The sequence below is a fragment of the Muntiacus reevesi genome, chromosome 6, assembly GCF_963930625.1.
Source record: "Muntiacus reevesi chromosome 6, mMunRee1.1, whole genome shotgun sequence".
Taxonomy (NCBI): domain Eukaryota; kingdom Metazoa; phylum Chordata; class Mammalia; order Artiodactyla; family Cervidae; genus Muntiacus; species Muntiacus reevesi.
The window spans coordinates 53,753,435-53,769,013 of NC_089254.1; the positions used below are offsets into that span (position 1 = coordinate 53,753,435).

Sequence of the window (15,579 nt, forward strand, 5' to 3'; positions counted from 1 at the left end):
GTGATAAAGTGCAATGTAGAGACTAAGGTAACGACCATTTCTTTTTCTTCCTGAAAACAGCCCATTAAGTTACCCAGCTGTCAACCGATACTCTTCCTCCTCACTGTCCTCACAAGCATCTGCTGAAGTAAGCAATATTACAGGGCAATCAGAAAGCTCTGATGAAGTCTTTAACATGCAGGTACTTGATCAGCTGTTTTCTTTTTGTCTGGTCCTGTTTATTCCCTTTCTGTCTCAATCATGAGCGTTTCCATTCACTCTGCTGTGCTTAGGAGCAGACCTACGAGCGAGAACTTGAGCTAAGGACAAACCTTTACACACCTGTATTGCCTTATTGGTCCCTGGAGTCTGCAAAGCTGATTCTCTCAAAGCTGCCCCGGCCACGCTAGGAAGACCTGAGCCAGCGGTGGGCAAGCCCGGCCAGGCCCTCCGAGGGGAACTTTGAGCTCTGCCTCTGAGTCAGGTCTTCAGTTGGGTGTCCTGGAGCTTGTCACCACCGACCAGCTGCCTCTTAGCATTCCTAAGTGTTTTGTTCTTTTCTTTAAGAAGATATGGTTTAGGGGCCCATTCTAAGATTTCTCTACTTAGGTATATGTTGGAAATTTCCCATAATAAAAAACTGTTTACTAAAGAAAAACAGAGGTTTTTTAGGGATTTAAGTGTCAGTGTAACTTTTGCAACAAAAATTTGTGTTTAGATACAGCTAATAGGACATTGATAATCACTCGGTAAGACTCAGCTGAAATTTTCCTCACCTCTGTCTTTGGAAAGGGGCCATAACGCATATTGCCAAATTTACGCTTTGAATGTACGACATTGGAGAAAAGGCACAGACGTGTTCTCTGCCTTTTAGAAGCACTCACCTGTTTACCTGCCCGAGGCTGAAAGCCTTTCTGCTAATGCTTTAGTCATAGGCTGTATGGAGCTGAATTGAACACAAAGGCATTCCTTTGGCAGGTGTCAAAAATCTCAGATTTTTTTTTTTTAATTAATTCAGACAGGCATCCGTATTGGTCTGAGTTAGTGAGATTTTCCCATAATTCTTAATGGGCTTTTTTTTTTCCTACTTTGAAAAAAAAAAAATGGTGATTTTGTTTCAAACGTGTCAGTGTAGTCTGCAGCCTCTAAGCCTTATCTGATAACAGCTCCCGTGTTTTCCAGCCAAGTCCATCTACCTCAAGCTTGAGTTCTACTCACTCCGCCTCGCCTAACGTGACAAGTTCTGCTCCCTCGAGTGCCAGAGGTCAGTGCCAAGGCGTGGGGTGGACTGAGGGTGCCCCGAGGACCTTCTAGCCCCCGCAGGCTCAGGTTTTCTCCTCCAAATGGTCCCAGCTCACCACCACCCCATCTCTTCCCAGCTTCTCCTCTGTTGTCCGACAAACACAAACATTCCAGAGAAAACGCTTGCCTGTCCCCGAGAGAGCGGCCATGCAGCGCCATCTATCCGACTCCTGTGGAACCTTCTCAGGTAGAGTGTGGGGGATGGAAATTCTAGGAAACAAGAAGTCTGGATGCTACTTCCAGGGCTGCAGAAAGTCACGGGAGCTGCCAGAGACCACAGACAGGCCGTGCTGACAAGTCCAGCTGGGTGAAGTCCACACCTCGGCCCCGGTGTTAGGAAGTTCTGTGTGAACCGTCGAATCTGACGTGGATGCCTGGTGGTTGCCCAAGCAGTAGAGCTGAGAGGGAATTGGGAAATGATTTTACCCACTTTGATCTGACTCTTTTGTTGCTGCCACTTGAACATTAAGAGAGGTCATGGGTGAATGAGTTAGGGGCAGGGGTGTCTGTCTGCAGAAATTTGGAGGAACTCCTTGTGCTTCGTGTCAGGTCGCTTCAGTCATGTCCGATTCTTTGTGACCCCATGGACAGGAGCCCAGCAGGCTCCTCTGTCTGTGGGATCCTCCAGGCAAGAACACTGGAGTGGGTTACCATGCCCTCCTCCAGGAGATCTTCCCAGCCCAGGGTTTGAACCCTCATCTCTTATGTCTCCTGCATTGGCAGGCGGGTTCTTTACCACTAGCGCCTCCTTGAGGAGAGGCATGGCTGCCACGGATTGCTTACCGAGGCATCCAAGAGTGAAGAGGGTGTCTTTTTGCCTCTGCTGTTCTTAAATGCACTGAGGAGGGAGTGGCTGAACCCTGGGGCCTCCCCGGCAGCCCTCTCCACCCGCTCGGACTTGGCTTTGCAGTGATCTCCCTCAGCCTCAGTGACTGCAGGGCCAACGTTTTCACCCCTGGGCCCTTTAAGCACCTTGAGGAGGGGTTTCAAAGGTACAGATTCCTATGGAGCCCTCAGTTTTATCGGTTATTTGTGGGTAACTCAGGAGCAGAGAGTAATCATTATTTATCCTCCAGCTCATTTTCTGTTTTTCCACACCATCCTGGCAGAAGGCTAGTTGCATCTGGAAATGGATGAGAATGAGGGGCATTTGTCTGGATTGGTTTCTTTGCTGATTCTGATCCTCCCAAAAGTTCCAGGGTACCCCGTCCGCACAGCACGGACGCGTTGCAGAAACTGTAGCCGAGTGCATTTTCCTGAACCACCTGGCTGGTTTAATTTCCCCTTGTCACTTGTTGCCCAGGACTTTCAGTTTGTTCCCTCTGCTCCTGGAGAGCAGGTCACCAGCGTGGGGAACTCTGAAAGACTTCCAGATTAGCCTCCTGAGTTTTCTGCTTTTGGTAAAATTTGAAGCAGCGTGTGTTGCCAAAATTTCCGTAATACACATTCCTCTGGTGTATCTACTTATAAGGACTTGGTGCCTTTCATTTAATATATTAGATAGAACTATGTAAAACTGGCATTTTTGTGGGTTAAAGATTGCAACATACTAACCATTTCATATGTTTTAACCTAATCTAGGATTTAAAATGTAAAGTTCATTGACTAGAGATTTTTTGAGCTAATATTTCTTCTTTCTTTCTTACATTTTATATTGCCAGTCTAGCATTTGTATTTATAAAGAGCACTATAGCTTAACTGCTACTTACTGTTTATTTTTTCCATATTTTGTTACAAAAATTTACTTGCCAGTTATATTCGGTTGGCCAAAAAGTTCATTTGAGGATGGTATGGAAAAACCCAAACGAACTTTTTGGCCAACCCGATATTTGAAATCCTGTATAGACTTTTAAAACACCATTTAGAAACACTGTTTGAAACCTAAGGGTCTTCTCCTTTTTTTCCCTTAAATATAATTGAGTCATTATTGAACAATAATTCAATAATGATAAGCCAATCATCAACGTTAAGCCAGTGATGTTTTATATGGCTCTTTTTGCCATATGAAACATTTTTTTAAACCAAAAGGTTCAGTAAGGGCTTCCCAGGTGTCACTAGTGGTAAAGAACCCGCCTGCCAATGCAGGAGACACAAGATCTGTGGGTTAGATCCCTGGGTTGGGAAGACCCCCTAGAGTAGGCAATGGTAACACACTCCAGCCTTCTTGCCTGGAAAATTCCATGAACAGAAAAGCCTGGTGGGTCAGAGGGTCACAGAGAGTCAGACACGATGGAGCAGTAGCATACACCATTCAGTAATAAAATAATCACCTCGTTTTCTAGATCTCACCTGTCAGTATCTTGCACCATAAAAATAGATTCTTGTGCCTTTCCAGAGGCTGCTGTTTAATCACATTGGAGATGGAGCCTTGCCACGCAGTGACCCCAATCTTTCTGCGCCTGAGAAAGGTGGGTATGAAGCCAGTGTCTTCGTCAGCCATGGAATGTGTAACAGCATGTTGTCTTCATTTCCTCCAGTCACCCTCGTGTCCCTGTGGAAGGCAGATGTGCAGACCTTTAATGATCAGGACCGACCTGCTCTTTAGGGGATAGATGGAAGACAGTTATTTCTGATACACTCTTCACAAACTGTTTTCTTGTAGGATTTAGCAGCAGAATCTGAGCAAGGTAGGGATGCCTCTGTTTAATGACTTTTGGTGTCATTCAGCGAGCCACTGAGGCAATCCCAGGGCTACCTGAAACAAAGTGGCCAATTAGGCTACTTGTTCAACACAAGGACAGTAAGCACCTTCCCAGATGGATCCTCGGTCCCACGTTGTGTCTGCCTTACCAAGCTCATTCGGTCAGCTCATCTGTTGCTTGTGGGTGACTCAGATGCTATTGAAAGTTTGCAATCCAGTGCATAATGGAGTGTGCTCTGCCTCAAGGTCACATGAAAAATGAGAAACCAACATATGCATAGCAGTTAATAGCCAATTAGCATTGGTCTGTGCAACACAGCAGAGGAAGAAGGGTGGATTAAATGTGACTTCCTCAGCTAGGGGGATGGGGACTGGCAGCAGGGCACTCGTTCACCTCCCAGAGTCAGCCTCAAAAATCAGAGCAGTCCCCGAGCCAGCAAATTAACAGTCACTAATGACATATCCCTGTAAAGTGCATTTTAATTGTCCCCATTAAGATCTCGACTGCACTGTCATTTGAGTACACCGATACATTAAAACTTTCCTCGGGAGATAGGAATCAGCAAGACTGTAGCCTAAATTATTTTAAAGCACACATTTTGCTTTACAGCTACAAGTCAAATATTGATCTTTGTCTGGATAACTTAGAAATGTGGTCGTTTTCTCACCTCTTCTACCAAAGAAAACCCACAAAGCTACCTTTAAAAGGACCAGAGGAAATGTATTTTACGCGTGGTGGTTCCATCCAATTCAAGTGGTAATATAATCATAAAATGTTGAAATTCTGGCTATGTCCACCAGGTGGCAGGGTCTGCTCAGCGAGCATCAGACTGGAATTCTCTAAAGACGATTTTGTAAACCTCCTCTCTGAGCTGCTATTTATAACCTTGTATGTCTTGCCCTTGTTCCTAACCGGGTTGTTCCATATTTCTGCATCTTACTGAAGTGTGCAGCAGATAGATTACAAAAAAGGAATGATACTGTCAGCATTCCAAATTATTTTTTTAGGACGTTCTCCACTATAGCCCTTTGACTTGAGGAACAAGGGCCAACAGGATGATGTGGTGTGGCTGTTCCTTGCCAGTAATTCTGCCAGGAAGTGGAGATATTAGCGTCCACTGCCTTCCCCCTTTTAGGGTGCTATTTGTCCAGAAAATTCCGCTAAAAATCAAGTTTTAAAATAGTCGAGTGACTACATCTTCCATCTGTTATCCAGTGTCTAAACACATTTGTAAATCTCAAGTTTCTACACTCTTTTGTCGAGATGTGTAGTTCTGACTGCTTGAGGGAAAAAAGAGAGAGATGCTATCACCCAATGAAATGTCAACTATAATTGTGAGGTGGGCAATTAAATAAAGGGTTCGCATTTAGGAAGTTTCCTTATTATTATTTTTAATCCAGCTGCTGTGTTCATTCTGGATAACTCTGACTGCTAAGATTGAGTGTTCGCAGGGTGACGTGCACCATGTGATTTTGGCTGTGTTATTCCCTTCCAGCTGTGAACCCCACCCCTAGCAGCTGGAGCCTGGACAGCGGGAAGGAAGCCAAGAACATGGCAGATGGTGGGAAGCTCATCTCTCCCCCAGTCCCTCCACGGCCCACACAGACTGGTGGGTATTTGAAGCATTTAACGATCATTTTTATAAAAATAACTTTTATTGACTACTCCGACCTGAATTCCTCAGAAAGGTTGGTGTTTGATGTGTCCAAGGTACTACAAGCCTTTGTAGTAGCTACAGAATTCATCTGCAGTGTTCCCTCTTTTTCCTCACCTCCTGTTATAAGTCCACAAGCGCACCACTCCTAAACTGCAGAACATTCTTTTCCTAGGTACCATCCTCAGAATTGGCGGGGGGGCACCCTAACCTTGCTGAACCACTAGCATCTTCTCTATCCTTCGCTTGAAGCACCTCATTCTTATCAGCCTCTGCGAACTCCAGCCACTTTCTGCAGGACTGACACCCCCGTTTCAGGTTGTCCGTGAGCAGGATTGACTGTGATTTGGATAGGCTTGTGGAGAACAGCCAACCAGCATCTTGCCCCTATGGCTTAGCCAAGACTGTATTCCAGGGTCATCTTTCTCAAAGGGTTCATTCAAGGCACTGCGTCTCCTAGGGAGGTGGTTTAAGCAGCAGACCTACTGAATCAGAATTTTACTATATCTGGGCCATAGCCCTAGAATCTGTGTTTTACCAAACCTTTCTAAATTTTGAGAGCCACTGAAAATTATTCTTAAGAAACTTCCTTTCTGAGTTTATAACAGTAACGGACCCCCTTTTCCTCTTGAAGAAGCCATTGCTGGGTGACCTGCATATGAGGGCAGTTTTTGAGAGAGGCTGCTGCACTTTACTGTGTCCTCTTGATGGGGAGAGCTTTTTCAACACTTCGCCTATATTTAGAGTCGTTTTGAAGCTTTACAAATACAACTAGCCTTAAGGCATGAGAAAATACGACACCTATGTTTTTCATGGATTTTTCTGGATTGACCACCCTGTTTCGTTTACTGTACTTTAACATCTTTCTAGTTTCTTTTTTTTTTAACCAAAGAAAGAAAAATGACTCTCTTTTTAAAATAAACTGTGTGCTACCCAGTTTGTTTTGTACATTCCAAAGCTAGAAGTTGCCAGTAGATTTGGAAAGACATGTGAGATCTTCAAACAGAACACAAGTAGCCTTCCTTGATAATCTGCATTGCTAGGTCCGTGTGGCCATGGACGTTTAAAACTCACCGACCAGTACTTGGTGTTTTATTCATGATGTTGGTACATTGCAGCAACTTCCAGCTTAAACCTGGCTGTGTCCCTAATGTTGGAAGCTTGAAAAGTGTTTTCAAAGGGACAATAATATTCATGGTATTTAGGTTCCTAGGCTAACTCTACCTTGTAGGCAAGGACAGGGATAGAACTATCTTAGGTCTTTTTCAGAGAAACATCACTCTAAACATGCAGAGGGTGCCGGGGCGGCTGGGTGGTCCACAGTGGTGGTGTCAGGGAATGCCTAAGTTGAGAGGAAGAGGGTCCCAGACAATAAAAATACCATTTCCCCATCAAGGCATGCTTCCCATGCTCTTATTCTATACTTGACACCCACAATTGAGAACTAACAGTGGCAATGGAACATGGCACGTGCTGACAGCATGCCCTGGTATGCAAGATGAATCTGCACGACCCCACGGCGGGGGGACCGGCCACTCTCCCTAGTCCCTTAGGCCCAGAGCACGCAGGTGACCGTACCTCTCCCCAGTTACCTTGGCAGCACTGCCTCCCCTTCTGCCCTGATTGCTGTCATGGTCTGTCCTCCTGTCATCCTGTGTGCTCACTGCTGGTGGGATCTATAACCGTCTCTCTTCCTTCGGCCTTTCTGTGGTTTTCTTACGAGCTGCAAACCCCACTGTGACAGCTGGGAGCATGGCAGCTCATCGCAGAGCAGCAAACCCCGAGCCCACTGAAAACGCTGTAGGCAGACCTGGGAAATCTGGCTTATACTCCCGTGCTGACAGTGTCACGGCTGGCTGTCGTATGTGTGCTTACGCTTTAGAGAGCTGGATTTGGTCCACGAGGGCACACACACGGCAGTGTCTTCACACTGGCCGTGTCCCAGGTGTACGGCTTGAAAATCTGCTGGGAGAAACACAGAGGGTTCTTCTCATCTTAATGATGACCTCCTAACCCAAGTACAGACGTTAAGCTTTTATATGAATGTAGCCAAGGGGTTTCTGTCAATTTCAGGAATATTGCAGGGGGGGCGGGGGGTGGTAAAAGAGGAGACTGATGTCAGTACATTCCCAGGGACCTATCCGAAGCTGTCTGGGTGACCTGGGTCTTTCCATTCCTGCTCAGCCCAAAGTCTGCTCCCTGACACCTCACGCGTAAAAGCATCTTTTGAAATAGACCAAGGGGCAGAGAAGCATCTGGGCTTTGAGGAAGTGGAAAGGACGCTGGACCAGTCACTAGGTTAAAGCATCATGTGTGCTCTGGTGACTTTTCACTGATTACCCCATGTCTTGGAGCTGCCATCCTTTGTGGGGAATCCATTTTGGGTGGGCACCATTCAGTCTTTCCACCCACACCCCCACCTTGCCTAGATCCTTGTATGGGTTTGTACACACGGAGGGCTTTTTCAGGTAGTCAGCTGTCTGGTTTTCTGAACTGAAATGATCTCTCTCTCTTCACAGCTTCACCAGCAAGGCACACGGCGTCAGTATCCCCCTCGCCTGCTGGGCGATCTCCACTGAAGGTACAGGCTCTTGTTTAGATGGGAGCTAGAAATTGGCCCCTTGCTACTTTTTCCCCTGTTACATCAATAAGGTGCTTTCATCTACAAGGACCAGGCAGAGAACATAGAAGGGGGAGAGGAAAATGGGTAAGAAAACAACATTAGATTTTCCCTTTGGGGAGTCTGCCGTTTGGTTTCAGATTATTAGCCTTTTTCTCCAAATGGTGGCAATGAGAATGTACAAACTAGAGTGAGTATATACACTGAATTAGAAAGAAATGATCCCTAGGTATCTTCTAGGATATTTTCAACTTAAGTGTTTGTTTTTGATGTGCCTTAAACTAAAGGATAATGCTGAAAAATAACCAAGATCTACTAAACATTCTCAAGTGCCTTTTTCATCAGTCTTACTCATTTTGAAAATGCCAAACCCAACTTTTTCTCTTTTAACATATTATGCCAAGGCTTCCATTTACATTAGAGGTACATACTTGATCATGAAAAACAAGACAGTAAAATGAATTTTAAAATCTCTGGGAAACAAACTGGAAAGCTTTAAAGGTCAGACATTTGATTTAATATGAAGACATAGACTATTTAACATCTCTAAATGTACAGAATTCCTCCTGAAGGTAAAGAATAATATTTAGTCTCTATACAAATTGAATCAGACTGGCTGCAAGGATTGTTGGTGCATTCAGAGGTAGGTGTTCAGAGCTGCTACACCAGAGGCTTAAAGATGAAGTGACTGTGAAAAGAATGATTTGTTCCTGAATGACTTAGGATTCGCATGCTCTGTGTCCTTTTTGTTGATGAGACATTTCGAACTAATGTAAAAGAAAAACAGAAACTAGCTTCTGCAAACACATAAGGGCAGATTGTGATCCTGTGCATCTGTGGTATTCAGGATTGTTGCTGGTAGAAATTGAGAATCTGGAAGGAAACCTCCCCTCCCCCACCCCACCCCTGCAGTGGAGAAAATTGCAAAAAAAAAAAAAAAAAAAAAAGCGTGATTTGCATTGCTGACATTTCTGATGTCAAAATTTGCTAGTGGGTGCAAATTATCTGCTGGTTTGGTTGTCATACTGCCATGCAACTGTTAATCATAAAGTGCATGGGACTGCATTCACCCCGGGAGCCATAGACTCTTATCTTAATGTGTTGGAAGCAAAGCAACACGGTGTTTCTGCATCATTACATTTCCCCTTACTCGCAAAGAACCCCACATGTTGCTATGGGATTCACATATGCACTTTTTAACTTGATTGTGCAAATTAGTAATCAGATAAAATTTAAAAAGAATAATTCCTAATAATAGAGTCAAAGAGTTGAAAATATTCAAGTAGCCACCAATTAGCAAAGTGGTGTATACTCTTCTTTCCACAGACCTGCCTGTGTTCTTGCTGGCCACAGGTAGCCTTGTAGCAGTATCTACAAATCAGGCTTTGAAAAGATGAAACATGGTGGTGTAACTCCGGGTGACATTAGAGGGCGTAGTACCACCACGTTACTAGCTTTGCTGTGCTTCAGTTCAGTTCAGTCCCTCAGTTGTGGCCGACTCTGCAACCCAATGGACTGCAGCACTCCAGGCTTCCCTGTCCATCTTCAGCTCCCAGAGCTTGCTCAAACTCATGTCCATCGAGTCAGTGATGCCATCCAACCATCTCATCCTCTGTCGTCCCCTTCTCTTGCTGTGCTTAGAATGCAGAAAACTCCTTAAGAGTTTTTTTCAGCAATTAAATGAGGGAATTAACCCTGTGAAGAAGACTCAGCTTACCTGCCCTATTTTGCACTCGGGGTCGAACTTTTAACAAAAAACACCAGTGAATTTGGATCTTTTAATTGGCCATTCTTGATCTTAGGCTCCTGATAAGTGAAAGGATTTGTGTCTACCAGCATTCTCATGTTTAGAAAGAGAGACTGAGGTAAAGTTAGTGTAGGATAACATTTGTTGGTTTTATAGGCCATTATGTGATAAATGAGGAGGTATGAAAAAAAAGGTCTGTGGTGAAATAAGTTTAGCAAACACTGGACTGAACAAAGTCATTGAGGTTCCTTTATTGTCAGACTTTAATGAGCTAATAGGCTTTGAATGGACTCAGGGAGTACATAGGATGCAATATTTCCCAGTAGAAACCTCTTCACAGAGCGCTGTTAGGAGAGAGGGAGAAAGGGGGAGAGAGACAGGGAGAGTGTGTGTGTGTGTGACTCAGTCGTGTCCGACTCTGTGTGACCCCACGGACTGTAGCCCGCCAGGCTCCGCTGTCCATGGCATTTCCCAGGCAAGAGTACTGGAGTGGGCTGCCACTTCCTTCTCCAGGGGACCTTGCCCACCCGGAGATGGAACCCAGGTCTCCTGCATTGCAGGCAGATTCTTTACCCTCTGAGCCAGCAGGGAAGTCCAAAGGGAAGTGCAGATCTTGCTGCCAGTGGGGATAGACAAGTTAACAAACGAGGCCTCTGTGTGATGTGGTGGTGATGGTGGGAAACGGACGGATTCAGGCCCCATCCAAAGGGCCAGCCCCTGCTCAGCAACAAGAGATTCTCTACCGAAAGAGATAGTGAGTCGTGTTGCTAGAGCTTTCCAGTGCTTAAAGAAACGCACATTTGGTGGGAAACCGTCCTATTTTACAGAATTAACAACCGAGGCTTTTAAAAACAGTGCAGATGAAACATCTGGTCTCTCAGGCTACATAGCCTGAGGGCTGCCAACCTTCAGCTTTTGAGCCTGGCAAGAGCCCAGAAGTCTCCAGGGCAGGGCCTGCCATGCCTTGCCCAGGGGTGGGGGAGAGAAGGGCTTCAGCCCCTGGGTTTGATGGGGGACGCAGCAGAGCTCATCACCCTGACGCTGAACGCCCTGCCGTTTCCCCTCCGCACAGGGCTCCGTGCAGTCCTTCACCCCGTCCCCCGTGGAGTACCACTCCCCAGGACTCATCTCCAACTCCCCCGTGCTGTCGGGCAGCTACAGCAGCGGGATTTCGTCCCTCAGCCGGTGTAGCACGTCGGAGACCTCAGGCTTTGAGAATCAGGTGAATGAGCCGTCCGCGGCGCCGCTGGGGTCGGAGGAGCCGGTGCGCAAGGAGAGCAAGACGCCGCCGCCCTACAGCGTGTACGAGCGGACTCTGCGGCGCCCCGTGCCGCTGCCTCACAGCCTCTCCATCCCCGTCTCCGCCGAGCCGCCCGCCTTGCCCCCCAAGCCCCTGGCGGCGCGCTCGGGCCACCTGGAGAACGGGACCAGGAGGACGGACCCCGGCCCGCGGCCCAGGCCCCTGCCCCGGAAAGTCTCCCAATTATAGGTCCCGTTTCTACTTCCCTGCGACGCATTCTTTGCCGTTTACAAGACATCAAGAGGTATGGTGAGAAGACATCTTTAGTGTAGGCACTTTAATAACTTAAGTCAGATTTGTCTTTAGATGAATGGAATTTAAACTCGCTTAATAGAATATGTTGCACAATATTAAAAGTTACTGATCCCCAACGCCAGATGTCCCAAGTATGGCTGAATTTCATGACACCGTTTCTCGTTTGAAAGTGATAAATAGTGATAAAGCCTTCTTTTGTATCTTTTTATGTTCACTTTTTTTTAACATAATCTCAACCAGTAAAATATTGTCGAACAATACGAAGCGTGATAATGTTGTATACTTTTTACTGAATACTTGATGCTTCATGAAAGCTTATTAAGTCAGTGCACATCCCAAGGCAGTGGTCCTTACTTTAGAAGACTTCTGTAAATAAGGTGAGGTTTCTGACTCTTTCTATCAACAGACAAATGAATGCACATCGTCATATTAAAAGTTAAAGCAGGCTAATGAGATACACACTAAAGGAGTTGCAGAGATTGGGACTGGAAGCGGTTTTGTTCTTGAAACATACTTCTTGAAGGTTGCTTTTTACCTTGACTGCTGTCTGCATTCTTCAGAAACTACTATACCATTTGGCTGGTAAACCGTTTAGTACCCTGACACCATGGTATCTACTGTATTTCTTTTCAAGGTGCAATTTACTTCCAGAGTTCCCATCAGGTTGATGAAGCAAAAGACCCCAGGAGAAATGTTTACTTGAATCTTGTGCTTCCTTAGATAATTTCTGCTACCCAATTTGTCATTGAAGAAGAGATGTTCATGTATTAAGTAGGCACAAATTAATGTGTCCCATTAACAAGAATTCAGGAATCAATACAGGACAGTATTAAATCGATAGAGTAAATGAAGAAAAAAAGTAGAGAAAATATATTAGCATGATTAAATGGCAAAAGGACTTTTAAAAGGCAAGGGCATTAACTTTCAGTCCTGCACAAAATAAGAAATTCCTCACAACTCCATTGTTACCAGTGGGGCTTGTCTGCTGAACTAATCCTGTTGTCCTTTTGTTGAAGGAGGATGGCTATAGACTGCGCTAGCTTGAACATTACAACATAGCATCTTAGATCTAGATAGGGATGCTAATGCCACAGTCGTAGGGGTGTGAAAAGAGAAAAGCACCTTGTATGTAGTAATGTATTTTATATCTTGTTTTCTTTACTGACTGTTTATAACACTCAACTGACAATAGATATGAACTGTATTTTAAATCATACTGTTGAATATTTTCCCTCTTTTGTTGGGAAGCTCATTTTAGTTTAACTGTGTGTGTTTTTGTTGATAGCTTACCCAGAAGGCAGTGACCACTTTTTTATATTCCCTTTGAAACCATTCAGCAGGTATATGCTGTTGAGACTGGTTATAGAGGTTTTCTATAATAAATGTTCAAGTATTTTTGTACATAACTGGTTAATTTTAATAAGAGATACCATTACGTGTAAAAAAATTAAAAATAAAAGCAAACTGTTGTGGATGCAGTATGATTGTTATAATTATGCCAAATACTTTATGTATGGAAAAAGAATATTTGTACATATGTGCTTTTAACAATAATTCTGCCATATTGACTACAGTTTTGAATGTCAGAAAAATTAATATATGTTAAAATATTTATGTTTAGTGAAAGTATTCTTAATAGAGAAAAGGAACATGAATTTTAGCTTTGTATCTTGCAAGTTTTTCAGTTGAAAATTTCTTGAACTAGCTTTTGCTTTTGATGATAACACTTTGTGTTTGTAATCACATCCTTAAGTATATATATATCTATATATATAGGAAGATACATATTTCTGTTGCTTTAAAGAAGTAAAGCCTTCCCTCCATTTAAATAAGGTGACATGCTTAAGATAACAAAGCTTTGATTTCCTTTTCTTCTGTAATTTAATAGATTTCTTGACTAGTGCTTGGGCACAGTGTAAATCAGTGTTATTTGCTCTTGAATCCATTTTTTTAAAAAAAAATTGGGGCAATGAACAGTCGATCATGTGCGTGTATTTCTGAAGCAGCTATATAGCAGAACATTTCAAGAGATTCTATTAGCCCGAATGTTCATGTTGGTTGCTGCTGAGTGGTAAATATTAAATAAAATTACCTGATTAATCTTGGTATTTCTGTCTTTATTCCTGTCATAAGCACATCCTGACTTGAACAGAAGCTGTGTAAATAATTGCCAAATGTACAGAAGGAACAGTTGAGTGCTGCTTTTCCCAGCTGCACAAACTGTCTGCATGCCTGCTTTCTCCCTGATGTTCGTAAAATGATAGGAAATATATTTAACACTGCAAAGTCCATTAACTACCAAATTTGCTAATAAAGCCTGACTTTTAATTTTGTGAGCTGCATCTATATATTGTGTTAGATTTACAACATTTAGGTCACTCAGTGCTAAGCAAACCACTGGCTAAATTAAGTACCAGAACTCACTTAAAGGTCATTGTCAATGTCTTCCTGATTATTTCTCAACATTAAGTGATTTTAGAGCATTTGGGGAACATTTTCATCACCACTGAATCCACAAGTGTTTCGATTCTACAAGCCTAATTATAATATGAATAGCTTCTTTCTCTACCTTAGTAGTCTTCTCTCTGGATTGATATTGATTGTTCTACAAAATACAACAAAGAAAATAAGTTACACAGCTTTGCCCTTTTTTGATCTTTACACATTAAAAGATAGCTCTACCAGAATGAATTCTTAGTTATTAACTGAAATAAACCTTGTCCTCATTACATAATACCATTTTAAAAAAACTTGAAAATTTGACAGTCCCCTTATGTAACTATTATTTTTACATATTCCTTTTGTTTTTTCTCTATGCATATATTGCACACTTTTCCTACATTGTTAAGTGCTGGTTCCCCAAGTATCCCAACATAATTAATAATACAGGGCTGAGTTCACTGCCAACTGACATAACAGAGAACATCACTTCAACAGAGCTTTGGCAGTATCTCAGAGGGGCAAGGGCAATATCAGATTTTACTGAAATTCCAGAGTTTTGTTTAAGGTATATCTTTGAAGAAGCAGGGCTTAAGACTGAGTACAGATCATGATATAATTATTGAGGATTGGTAAGAAACAGCAGGGTTCAGAGAGTCTTAGGAGATAACTGTTGGTTGATACTTTCTATTGACAACTTGATGAGTCTGTTGAAAAATTACATCATAAAAATAAAGTTATTTACCCAGCAAAAAGACTCCTGGAAGAGTAAAGTTATATCAGCAAATGTTGGAATATGGAGGTCATGTTCATGTAAACTGTATGGAGTAGATGGTTTCAGTTTTCAACATCTATGTTTTACATAGTTGTAAGAACAGGGTACTGGGCAGACTACTCAGTTTTTGATTGTTGTTTAATGTTACAGTACAGTAAGTATTTTCATATTTTTACATGTACATAAAAAGCAAAGTATATATTCCCACCATTTACTTAGCCATTCCCCTATTAATGGGCATGATATTATTTTCAGGTTTTCACCAATGCAAATAATACCGTTGGGACATACAGCTTTTTCCATGTTTTAGATTAATTCCTTAACATGGAATCCTAGACTAAAATTGCAAAGCCAAGGGAAGGATGATTTTTGTTGCTGTCTTGCATATTGGCAAATTATTTCTCAGATGTAATTGTAACAATTTTAATGCCACCAGCAGTATTCTTCCAAGGTTGAATATCCATGCCGTTATTTTTTGCTATGTGGGGAGAAAATATTGCTACTTTACCTAAAATTTGAGAAAATATTACTCCACTAATTAAGCATTTTACAGAATTGTGTATAAGGAAGTTGATATCTATAAAGAAAAGGAGAGAGAAGACAACATTAGAGTAATAGGCACTAACACTTAAGTATATCACCTACTGAAGACACTTCATCCCAGAGAAGGCACTTTAGATCCTCTGTTTGTATGGAATACTGGAAAATCCCCGACATTCTGAACACAAGTACCATCTCACTTATCCAGCTTACCTCGCCCCCCACCCTGGCCCTGCCATCGTTCACAACCAGTGAAGAAGCCAAAACCCTGTAAGTGAGGGCACTGAACAGCCATAATAAATGCCATCATCAGCTGAGTGGAATGT

The 15,579-nt window shown here is 43.1% G+C and overlaps 1 protein-coding gene across 2 annotated transcripts in view; it reads left to right on the top strand.

Annotated features, from left to right (window-relative positions):
* Positions 1-13,602, top strand: part of DOCK4 (dedicator of cytokinesis 4) — a 468,861-nt gene extending 455,259 nt beyond the window's left edge. Inside the window, exons 46-52 of one of the 2 annotated variants that reach the window (XM_065939085.1) lie at positions 61-181; positions 1,162-1,243; positions 1,359-1,468; positions 3,617-3,689; positions 5,419-5,532; positions 8,097-8,158; positions 11,017-13,602. In XM_065939085.1, coding sequence (XP_065795157.1) covers positions 61-181; positions 1,162-1,243; positions 1,359-1,468; positions 3,617-3,689; positions 5,419-5,532; positions 8,097-8,158; positions 11,017-11,433 — 979 coding nt within the window. In that variant the 3' untranslated portion in view covers positions 11,434-13,602. The remainder of the gene's footprint in view (positions 1-60; positions 182-1,161; positions 1,244-1,358; positions 1,469-3,616; positions 3,690-5,418; positions 5,533-8,096; positions 8,159-11,016) is intronic. The other variant, XM_065939086.1, reaches the window with a different exon arrangement.
* The last annotated feature ends 1,977 nt before the right edge of the window (positions 13,603-15,579 follow it).